Source organism: Epinephelus fuscoguttatus, linkage group LG13 (assembly GCF_011397635.1).
Source record: "Epinephelus fuscoguttatus linkage group LG13, E.fuscoguttatus.final_Chr_v1".
In the NCBI taxonomy this organism is placed as follows: Eukaryota; Metazoa; Chordata; class Actinopteri; order Perciformes; family Serranidae; genus Epinephelus; species Epinephelus fuscoguttatus.
In genome coordinates this window covers 20,496,667-20,509,126 of record NC_064764.1, presented here as the reverse complement: position 1 = coordinate 20,509,126, position 12,460 = coordinate 20,496,667, and the positions used below count along the sequence as shown (strand labels likewise).

The window sequence follows — 12,460 nt, the reverse complement described above, 5'->3', positions numbered from 1 at the left end:
CTTAAATCCAGGCCTGGGTCCCCATTGTGAAAGCTCCCTTGGGTTCATTTTTTCAGTGACCACAGCTTCTCCATTTAAGAGTTTGCTTGAGTAAAGTCAGGAGAAAACGGTCAAATGCCAAGGACTGTTACTTTGTGTTAAAGAGGAAGATAATCCACTCAAGCCACAGCCTTTCTAACACTTCAATCGTCTGCATTCAAAACACATTGAAATGAAAAAAAAAGAAGAAGAATACCTTCAAGATCAAACATTCAAGGATAACACAACTGTGGATAAACCTTGACGAACCCAAGAAATAAGTGAAATAAGTGTACAAAAATCTACTCTGTACCTTAACCATCAGGACACATCAGGGCATGCATTGAACCATGATACAGAAAGACAGAGGGAATGTAGCTACTTAAATAAATGTCAGGTCAGCCAACCAGCACCAACTGGCCTTTTAAAACAATGACTTAGTTCAGGTGAGGAACACTATATTGGATATTCAAACTTTTCTAATTTATGGGCTTAGTTGAACAAAAAAATCCTGGGACTCTTACACAGACTGACAAAAAGGCGAATATCTTCAACTGCAATGTCACTGCGTACTGAGGGGAATGTAGGGTTCCTTGGCACCATATGGATAATCTATCAAAGGGGATTTAATTGAAAAAATAAATCACATCCCACAAGTTGGGTAAAATAAATTCCCCTTTAGTTGTACTCTGTAATGATTCATGGAGGACGTGTATGACTTTGCAGTTGTGCAGAGGAACGCGTGTTTTTCTTGAGGTACCATCTAGAATTTATATCCTCTGAGTGCAACCGACTGCACATGTGGGTGTCGTCATGTTCATCATATTATATAAAGATACTTCTGCAAATCTTTTCTTATATCCGATGTTTGACAAAACAATATGCTGTTTCTTATCCCAGGAGCCACAAAATACCTGCACCTTTTCTGCTTTGTGTGAGTAATGCATTTTTGGATATATTTCAGCTGCAACAGGAAATCTTAAATGATGTGTGTGCACCTGGGAGTGAATGTCCATCCCAAAATAAGTGGGCTTTGGCATTGTTCAGGGTTACTGGTGCATGCAAAGGAGAGTGCACTCTGGATGCCAGGAAAGCAGTTCTCCCTGAGACGAGAACGAGCTTTTTAACAGGTTGAATGGGTCTGTAAACTGGTTGCATTGAACTCATAGTTTCTCTAGTGAAACAAACATTTTAGACATTAGACAAAAAACAGTGGTTATTCTGGGATATTTCTCTGTTTCCTTGGGATATCTGTGCTCACTAAGCTTTGTTCTAGAGAGCAAAGAATCCTTAAAGAGCAGTGTCTTGTTTGTTGAAGTTGTATCAATCTGTGCACCATTGCCTTAAGGCTACAGGTTTTTAAAGCTTTGATGTTGTCACTATATCAAGTTACTCTGATAGAGAAAGAAAAGATACAGTATACGCTTTGATATCACACAGCCCACACCTGCCTCACAACTTCACAACCAAATGCAAAGCTGAGGATCTACAAAATGCCATTTTAAATGTCATGTGCTTGAACTGTATTTGTTCATTTCCAATGTCAACAACTCCCCTTCTTGGGAGTTAATTCTACTTTAGCACACTTTTAAATGCCTTGACATTTAAGAAGTGAATCCGGTGCTTCTTGGTACAGTTTTATGGAAGCAGATGAGGCAGATGGGTCCTGCAGATTGTTTCAGTTTTCACTGGGAACAGGCGTAAACCCTATGGTCACTAGAATGTAACCTGACATTGGGGAGATGCCTTCACCTTCACCTTCAGACTAAATCCAGCCACCCAGTGCACTCACATACCACTCTGGGATGATACCTGATCCCACAAACAAGCTATCTGAGTTTTTAAAGTCTAAAACAAGAAGCACACAGCCTTATGCTTGTAGCTTATGTGCTGAAACAATGTGTCATAAGGCGATTAGTCAGTTGACAGAAAATTATTTGAGACATCTATCAAAACAAAAACCTTAACATTTGCTGGTTCTGGTTTATCTACTAAGAGGGTTTCCTTTTCTCATGTGTTTTATATCATTGCAAATGGACATATGATCATAACGCATTGGTCAGATAAAACATCTGAGTTCAAGATGCCACCTTAGGAAATTGTGCTGGCAATTTTTTTTAACTATTTTTCTGACATTTCATAGACTAAATAATCAATTAGACATTAAAAACAATAGACACACAAATCAACATCATCATTCAGCCCTTTATTACACTATCACTGAATAAGCACATATCTTATATTAACTAGCTCTCTTACCAATTTCAACACAAATTTGTTGTTCACAATGGAGCATTATCAGGGAAAAAATAGGGTGCATCCTGAAGGCGTCCTAGGGAAGATCTCTGTTGGTACCAAAAACATTTTCTATTGTCCCTGGGATGACATTAGCCTTAAGCCCTGCCTATTAGCCTGCGCAAAATTGATATAACACAACAGACAAACATGTGTCATTGTTGAATGTCATCTCAAGCCCTGTTCCCACTACACAGAAAACCCCTGTTAACATCAGTGTGACAGGGGCATTCATATAATATAGTAAACAGGCTAACAACTCTGTAGTGGTCATGGGTATTTATTGGCCTCGGCTCCGATCGGCAATGATGAAAATACACCCCCTGGGTGAGCAATTTTAGCCCCTTTCCTGGCAAGATGCAATGACACACCACCACAAAATATCATCTGTCTCCTGGCGAGCAGCGCTCAAACTGAGTTTGTAACAGACTGAATAAGTAAGAGTTAAGGAAAAAGAAGTAACCACCATAGCATGTTCACTAACCTTCATGCTACTTTCTACTGTTTACTAGCCTGTTTTCTGGCCTGTCCGTGATGCCGAATATGTCACACCAGAGAACACACACACACTTGTGGGTACAGGCATACTCTTGTGCTGCAGAGTCATGCTCACAGCTCTAGTCCACTAACAATAGGAAAGAAGTCTATAGCCTATTTTTGGTGTTTAAAAACCCAGCTTACATGCGCTATTGTTGTTGGGAAAGGAGTATCATTTCCTGAATGGCCGATGGCAGGCAACAAGGCAAATACTGGCCAATAATGGAGTTTGTCTAATAAATCAGTGCATCCCTAGCTGCTGCCAGAGAAACATCTACAAGTGCTTTCACTTTAAACAAAAGCTCAGTGCTTAAGGCTTGAGTTATTTCAACAGTCTGGCATTTTGCACAAAAATTCACTATTCACATCAAGTATTACTCTAGGTGGTGACATGTTTTTATGACTTTAGAGGCTATGCTAGTGTTTTCAGGGGTGCGTATTATTATGTTATGCACTCTGCTGGGATGGACTCCCTTGCCACTCCTCCTTTTACCATCAGCAAAGAGAGAGCTTTCGCCTGGGGTGATAATGTGAGTAGCACTTTGAAATATTCAACAAGGTATTATGTGCCCTGTTGAGGTAATATTCTGCAGCCACACACCCTTTGATAGATGGGACTGTTTGAGCAGTGAGCTTGCAGGAAGCCTTCACTGGAAAGGCTGCATGTGGAGCACAAAACAGTGGAAAAGCTCTGTCCCTTCACTGCTGCTGTCCACATAGCAGACACTGGTGAGGGGCAGTCTTTCAGACTCAGCATGTCAGGCCTATGGAGGGCTATTTTACTGGACAAAAATCTATTGTGCACCTAATCTCCAAAAGCGCTGACATGCTTTGTGTTCTGTATTATCTTTAGCTGTCCGAGATCCAACCAAAGCATGAAATCTGGGGCTCTTTCAGGAATCTATCTACATATCTAGTTAGATCAACAATCAGCCACGCAGCCGCACATGTCAAGGCTTATCCACACAAGCCATTGAAGGCTGAATACATTCAGTGTGTGCCTTTAATTAGTTTGATTTTTACATATGATAGTTAAGCACTCCTAATATAAGAATGTGCTATGCTGCAAATTAATGATTAACAGTTGGGCTTGGAATCCTCCTGCATATTAATAGAGTTGAATCTTCACAATTTATTTTAGATATTAAAAAACAGCATTTTTTAAAATAATTGGTCTGCTTGTTGTTTTATTCTTTAAGTCTCCCCAGTGATAGAACAAAGACCGATTTTACTGTTTCACAATGGAAATTCCCTGCTCTGCTACATGTGGTTTAGTCTCAAGGGAGGCAGGAGAGAAAGATCAACTCTCTTATGACCACACCATGCAAATATGGGATGGAAAGAAGCTACAATTTAATGAAAAAAGGAATCTGACTATCATTATCATCCCACATTGAAGCCATACCATAGTAGCTGAGAGTCCTTTCCAGACAAAAATATATGTATCTCAGGAGTGTCTCTCACATTTTCAAACCAATCTGTATCATTATGCAAATGATCTAGTAAAAGATTATTGAGTGTGTTGAGTGTAAAGTATACATGGACAGGCAATCATAATTCCTGCTTGTACGCCTTAGCAGTTCAAGTGTATCTATATAAAGTCTGCATTTATGTTATGAACACACTGATGTCATAAAAGATACATTCAAGGGTTGGTAACGGAGTAAATAAACACAAAATGCTGACTGCCACTCAGTAAAAGCTCTTTTAAGAGCACTTGATTGAATTGTGCACAAGGGAAGCTGACCTTCTCTCGACTAGCTGAGGGAAGAGGTTGATACTTCAGCACTTTACTTTAAATACACACATGCATAGACACAAAGCAAATAACCATTTTGTTTCCAGGCATACGAGCTGCGAGGAAAAGACTGGAAATACTTTCCCTTTCTTGAAAAAAAAAAGGGGGGGGGGGGGTACTTTTTGATCATAGTAGGAAAAAGCAAATCTGACACGTAACATAGAGGCGAGGGGCTAGGGCTTAAGCCTTGATGTCAGGCCAGAATTAGGGGGTGAAAAAAGTACAAGGAGGAGAGGCCCGCCAAAGGGCGCTAAACTATTCAACTGTTGTCAGCTCCCATTTAAAATAACTCACCATGAAGAACACACAAAAGGCCTTTTGCAACTGTTTGTGTTTTTGCCTACCAGGGCACAAGGTTGGTCTTTGTGCAACCAACACTTTTTTTCTTACATCTACTAGTACCCACATAATCAATACAGAAAGTTTCCTGCTTCACTATCTAGTACAGCAACAGTGATAAACAACATGGAGCGTGACAAATGAAACTGACAACGAGTTGGCAGAATGTCTGACCTGCTAAAACCTCTCTCATTGTGCCAAACACAGTGTCACTGCTTAGAGTACACGCAGTAACTACGAAAAAAAAGCAAAACAGAGGGAGAGTCTGACTCTTCAAACCAGCGTCCTGCTGTTCTTTCAATTCCACAGTGAACCACTCTGAATGGCTGTCAGCTGTGTGGCAGTGTGTGTCTTGTGCTGTAATGTGAATCACGAGGGGAGCAACCTAGCGACTCCTCTTCTGCTTGTATGTGTGTGTTAGAGATGGAGTGAGTGTGAGAAAGAGTTCACGTATGATCTCATTTGCCATTATGCACGTCCACTGTTGGCTGGAATAAAACTTGCACTGTGACCACATCAGTGATGCAAGCAGATAACCTTTCCACACCTGCATGGCAACAGGGGAGACTTGGAGCAGTGCTCCCAACATCTTTCAAGCGATAATAGGGGTATATGAGACCTGACCTTTGGTGGATAGCCATCATGATAAAATTATAACTGCTCCTTCAATCTTTGTGTTTCTCTGTTATAGCCAAGACTCAAACATGGCACAGAGGGATTTAAATAAATGGGAAAATCTCTAGTCCCCTTGCAATGACATTCATGCAGGCTGGTTTATTAGAAATATGAACTGAAGACTGAGAAAAGGGCTTTAGGTCTTGTGTGATATTGTGAATTAAAAATTAGACCTACTTTTCAAACCAAAGTGGGACAAGGTAACAGGGTATAAATCCTGTTTTAGATAGGCTACCTGGCTAATTAATCAAGCTAAGGTTAAGCTGCACTTAAATGCACTAGGTAAGGCAATTTGACTATATCTTTGATAAGCTTCCGGGGCAATAAAGGTGAGTCCATCTTTTCTTAAAAGGCAGGTTATTCTTGCACAATTCACAGCAAGGAGACATTAGATACAGCCACGGGACACGTTTAAAAGAAACGCCCCTGCTTAAAATGCAGATTAGGGTCATTAAATATGGCGTAGTTTGAATGTAGCGAGTGAACGTGAGGGTAAAGGTAAGCTTATCATGCAGGAGCAGAGAGTCGGGATCTCCGCCCCACGGCGACCTCGCATTCCTGAGATTCCCACACTCTAAGCTCACCTGGCTTTTCCTTCACCACTTTGCAACACGCTTTCAAGGACAATATGAGAGAAAAGTCAGCTTTTTAAGGACAGGGAAACTAACACCGGAGCAGTTTCTGTACGTTAGCCAGCTAAGTTTTCATCCCAACGGTTAGGCATCGAAGACAGCGCGTGAAGGTCTCTCAGAAGGTGTGTGGCGATGACTCGGTCACAAGATCAAGATTAGCATAGTATTAGATTGTCTCCCGCTGTGAGGAAACCTTAAGAAGTTTGCCTTGTGCCACCCACACACAAAGAGAAGCTAACACTTTCTTCACACTGAATTCAAGACTTTCTGAGTTCAAGCAGCAGTCCATACCGTCCTGCCTTGCGCACAGATGCTTTTTATTTTTTCCCCTACGTTTCCCCCCAGTAAGTGAAGGAGCAGGGAAAAAAAAAACCTAATTACCTTGGGAGGACTGTTGTTCCGCTGGCTGAGCTGCGGCTCGGATCTACATTGGAACACGTAACTTCATCGGTAAAGTCCCGTCGTTTAGTCCCATGCATGTGGAAGAGTGAAACGCGCCTCCATAGTCGAGAAGAAGAAGACAACCCTTCCGCTGCTCCCTGCTTCCACCAGCAGTCCCAGGCAATGCGAGCGTGCATGACGTCAGTGGGAATGTGGGAAAGCAGTGCGCACTCCTGATTGGCCGCGGCGGGAGCAGGGGGCGTTGCAGAGGAGGTTCGCATCGTTGAATTAGCCAATGGCGGAGGAGATGATAGTTACCTTGGTTACAAATTTTTGTCAACCCATACACTGTACAGAGAGGGATAGCACAAGGTAAGCTAGGGTTCAGTGGGTTAAATGTTCATTTTACTCGCGTAGCAAAGACTTTAAACGAGTCGTTTGTGTTACTTTCAGTTAAATTACGAGGGTTGTCAAACTTACCAGTGTTCCTGTTCACAATATATGTCCATTTGGCTTCACTGTACACCTTGCTAGCGTTAGCTAACTAACAAGATAGTAAAACAACTGCTCCTCCGTGACGCCTCTCCAGCTCACCTGCCTTTTTGTAAGTGTGTGTTTGTATTTCCCCCAGTGTTGAACTACAGTGGGTCTGCAACTAACTATTACTTTCGATTATTTTCCTCCTAATTGAGTTGTGAAAAATGCTTATCACCATTTCTGTTGATTGAATTGAGTTGTTTGACTTGCTTTATTTGTCCAAACAACAGCTGAATATTCAAAGTTATGCCTTTCAGTTTGTTATAATATTGGACAAGCAAATAACTTCAAAAAATCTGCAGAGTATGGAAAACATTGTTGAGGAATGGTGCCGGAAATGGAGAATAATGGTAAATCAAGATAAAACACAATTAGTATATCCTCCTGAGACCTGAACTTTTGTTTGGTAAGCATTTTTAAATTTTTATTACACTTATTGGAATCAGTAGTACCCAATAAGTGTAAAAAAAAAACTCCGTATAGTAGATGATAATTAAGTCCCAATGTCCTCAAATGAGACAATAATAAAATCCCAGTGTCTTCAAATGAGTACTTCCTAATATCTATACAGTATCTTAGCTTGTTACTTTTGCTAAAATTGGTCAAATTTGTTGCCATATCCAACTATAAGCATTATTAATCATAAATTAACAACCATAAAATGTAATCAGGTTTTGGAACCTTGTCCACTTTTGTGTCGGGATCAGCAGCAGACTAACTTGGCAGAGATGGCTGCCATCTTGCTTTTACATGGATTAGTGTATTGTGCTTTTTCTGAGTGTCCATGATCGTAGACAACAGGTCTAAGTGAAGTGGAATGAAGTTTTAGGTCAAGTAAACCCAAAATGTGATGTCCTCATAGGACAGAGGGTCTCAGGAGGATATTTCAGAAGATCGTCACTGGAGAGTAGTTCAGTTGTTTTTAACTTTTATTCAACAGTGCTGTCATATACTCACCAGTATAAATATATTTGCTTGATGCTGGAAGGGCACATGACATTTAAAAAAGCTGACAGTGTTGTAGCTCAGTCAGCAGGTAGAGCACTTGGGTCTGTACTGGACAAAGTTATACTATGTGTCAATCTTGGATTCCATACCTATACACAACTCTATAACTGATGTGTGTGTCCTGTGTCTCACTATGCTGCTGGGGTTTCCGAGAACATACAAATTGTAACACTGTGCATCGTAGAGCAATCTGATCCTTTTTGGGAGTCCATATATATTTACCACAGTTTTGGCCATAAGTGGAGATATGGGATGGTAACCTCCAGACATCAGACATCATTGTTAAATGCGTCGGCTTTGGAGTAGACTTATGAAGATGTCTGATCAGAGACTCACTAAAAAGATATTTCATCGGGACATCTCTCCCGTGGTCATCCCTGCGCTTATGAGTTGAAGTCCCTCTTCTATTTGAAGAACTTGGCATTTATTTTTCAGAGCAGGTTACTTTGTGATATTCAGGAGAAAAGGGGTCTGATGATATATGCTATAAACCAAAATTACGCACTTACTGTCTCATAAAGAATAGCTGTAGCGTGGAACCTTATATGAAGTATAACTTATACAAAGACCTCTATGAGCACAGTTGTGCTCAGGAAAATTACCATTAGCCTTAGAGACTGGTAGGTTTAATGCCACTCCAGAGAAGGACAGACACTGCTTGTTGTGTATTAACTTTTTGTTTTACTGTCCTGTATACAAAGACGTAAGAGATGTACTTTTAGTGAAATGACTTTAGTTAATGTTGAATTCTTTTGGCTGGAAGACCATGAAACACTTTTTTGTGTATTTGTTTGCTGGGCCTGGGATAGAAGGCAAATTGTTTTGTTTGGGTACTGAGCAGTAAGATTTCATGCACTTTGGATCGGTCACTGCAACAATAATGTAATGGTGTCTTATAAACCAACAATGGTCGGACACATGTTTGTGTGCATGACACAAAATACTAAATCAATCAATATATTCACATTCTAAATAGCTGTAACTGAGGAATTTGGGGTATTTTTGCTAATGCTACATGTCCCTCTCAAGTATGGAAAATCTTCCTGAGAAAATCAGTGGCTGATGTTAGGTGTCTCTGTCATTTTGTTTCTCTTTGGGTTTGTTTTGCTCATTTTTGTAGTTATTTTGTGTCTCTTAGCAGGTTTTTTTGCAGTCATTTTGAGTCTCTACCTGGTCGGTAAATGTTAATTTGAGTGATATTTCACAGGTGAAGGCCAGTGGGGGCCCTGACACTTCAGGCCCCTTGGCTTGTGCTCGATAGGCTTATTCTGTAATCTATTCATGGCTACTATTATGTCCTGAATCTTAACCATTGGTGATACCTTGCCATTTGTTGTTAATGTATGAAAGACAATGAAAGGCAATCATTTTGTTCTGTTTTTCAAAAATGAGGCCTAATTCTCTTTAATGGATCCAGAACAGAGCATCAGTTTTAATTTCACTTATAAATTTATCTGCTCCAGCATATTTCACACAAATCTTTTACATATTGTACATTTGAACTGACACAAGGCCTGTGTGGCCACAATTTTTCAAAGCTTAATCCACAACAAATACATGGAGATGTTCCAGCAGTATATCTGATCACACTGGGTGAACCATCTGTCCCGTCACAACAAACACTAAAACTTGTGAGAGTACACTGGGTTTTCTAGCAATGTCATGCAGACCTTGATGGCAAAGTTTAGTTTTTGATGAGCTTCATTGCTTTTGGCTTATAGTCTCCTGTTCATCATTTGAATGACCCCATTAAGGCCAGGTGCCTCTACAGATAAAATATTATCATTTTGTGCACAACCTCTGTATTTTTCACATAAACTGATATTGATTTGATATGATTTCACTTTATTATCGGAATATTTCTTGGTGTTAATGGGTCTTGTGTCCCAGGACGTATTTTTTTTTTTAAATTATTATTATGTTTGTTTATTTCGGTCATCAATTTTACACAACTCAAAATCTACACAGTTGAAAGCGTAAATACTGTAGATACATTTGGGTAAAAAAAAAAAAGAGAGAGAAAAAAAAAGGAATAAACAAATAAGTTCATATTCATATTCAACACAAATTTCATTTGTTATGAGCAGATCTTGACCGAAAAGGGTGTAGGCTGAAGCATAGCTTATTACGCCTCCCCTTTTACAAAAACAAATTAGTTTACACTCGTGTTCACTCTACTACTTCATCCAAAACGAACAAACAAAATACAAACACAGTTGTCCAACATAGAAGACACTAGTATTCATGATTCTAATCCATATAATTTCTTAAATGTGTTTATTGAACTACATATTTTCAAGTCATTATCAAGATTATTCCATAGATTGACTGCTGATACAGTTGTACATCTTTGTTTAGTGTTTGTTCTGATTTTTGTCTTTGTAAACACGCATGTCCCTCTGAGGTTGTAATGACTTTGTCTTTTCCTGAACATCTTATGAATACAGTCAGGGAGCATGTGATTATTGATTTTATACATAAGCTGTGCGGTTTTAAAGTCGACCAGTTCTTTGAATTTTAACTCATGTGTTTTTATGTATGATTGGTTGGTTGGTTGGTTCATTATAATCTGCTTTATTCATTATCCGTATTGCTCTTTTTTGAAGTAAGAAGATTGGGTTTGTGATTGTTTGATATGTGTGCCCCCAAACTTCAACACTGTAAGTTACATATGGTTTGATTAGAGATTGGTACAGAATTTGTAGTGAGTTCACAGTGAGGATATTTTTGCATTTATACAGGATTGCAATGGCTTTTGACATTTTGGTTTTTAAAAAGTTTATATGTGGCTTCCAGCACAGCTTGTGATCAACAACCACTCCAAGAAACTTGTTTTCATAAACTCTTTCCACTTCCACATTGTTTATAGTGATTTGCACTCTTTGATTTATTTTACAATTACCAAAAATAATAAATTTTGTTTTGTTTAAATTTAAAGATAATTTATTCACATCAAACCATCGCTTTATATTTTTGAGTTCTGTTATGACTGTATTCACAAGATGCTTGAGGTCTTTGCCAGAACAAAATAAATTTGTAGCATCTGCAAATAGTACACAGTTAAGTTTACAGGAAACAACACAAATGTCATTAATATACAAAATAAAAAGCTTAGGGCCCAGTACAGAGCCTTGCGGAACCCCAAATGTAACTCTCTGCAATGCAGACCGTCAAAACGTACACTGTTTCACATAAATACACTTTTGTCTTTATTTTGCAGACACTGTAGTGCATCAACTGTAGCTCTGTAGTTATGAGTGGAAAGGATCTGCATACTTTCATTACAAGCTACAGAGCAGAAGATGCGGGTAAGTCAGCAGAAACCGGGACTGAAACCTTGCTGACTTGTGACATAGTGGCCCATTGATCTGTTGAACAGATTTGACCTGAAGTCCCCATGTTGAATTCCCCAGGTACTGTCAAGTCTTTGATGCTTTTGTCAGTGGCAGCGTTGCTTGTGTTTATTCACCTGCCTGACTCTTTGAGACACAGCTGAACTCTTCAAAAAAACTGTCTGCCACAGTTAGTTTGCTCCCTGCTACCCCCCACACGCACGCACAGGCACGCACAGACACACACACCTCACCCTCTTGCAGTCATTTCTAAATTACCCATACAATCTATTTGTGCTCAGCTGCTGCTGTTCCTCTGTCTTTACCTCCATTTCTTTCTTTGCTGAAGTCAGCATAAAGACTTTACTTCAGACATTAAAAGTGATGAGTTTTTCTACAATTCCAATGATCCTAATTCAGCCATATCATTTGCTTTCATCCATGCAGAAAAACTGACACTGCGGATGAAAAATGGTCTCGGCAGCTCGAAGTACAAACCGGCTGAATACAAAAGACTACAGGCCATTGTTGATGCCAAACGCCTGGAGTCTGATCTAATTGGATTAAAGGTAAATCTTAGGTATCATCAATACCGTGCCTGTGCTTAAAACAACAGTGTTATTATAAAATCCATTTGTGTTACATTTATTAACATGGTGACTCAACAGCCATTGACGAGGAATGTGCAACAACACAATGATACATGATAATGACAATCCTCATTACCCACTACAGGAAGAGCATGAACTGACACAACCTGATTTTAATGTGAGGTGATAAAACAGCAGGTCTCCAGTAGTATTAAATAGCACAATTTTTTTCTTTTTGTCTTCCTTTCTGTCATCTCTCTTACAAGCCGCATACTGTAAAAGGATTTAATTCCATATGAAAACAGGCATTACATAACC

At 39.5% G+C, this 12,460-nt stretch overlaps 2 protein-coding genes across 9 annotated transcripts in view; one reads left to right on the top strand and one right to left on the bottom strand.

Moving 5' to 3' along the window:
- Positions 1-6,848, bottom strand: part of pkp4 (plakophilin 4) — a 119,310-nt gene extending 112,462 nt beyond the window's left edge. The window contains exon 1 of the mRNA XM_049593329.1: positions 6,676-6,848. The gene's annotated coding sequence lies outside the window, so the exon portion shown is untranslated. The remainder of the gene's footprint in view (positions 1-6,675) is intronic.
- The window catches only part of LOC125899228 (coiled-coil domain-containing protein 148-like), a 49,589-nt gene continuing 40,485 nt past the window's right edge, over positions 3,357-12,460 (top strand). Inside the window, exons 1-3 of one of the 8 annotated variants that reach the window (XM_049593335.1) lie at positions 3,357-3,380; positions 11,441-11,528; positions 12,000-12,121. In XM_049593335.1, coding sequence (XP_049449292.1) covers positions 11,474-11,528; positions 12,000-12,121 — 177 coding nt within the window. In that variant the 5' untranslated portion in view covers positions 3,357-3,380; positions 11,441-11,473. The other 7 variants (XM_049593334.1, XM_049593333.1, XM_049593332.1 and 4 more) reach the window with 7 other exon arrangements.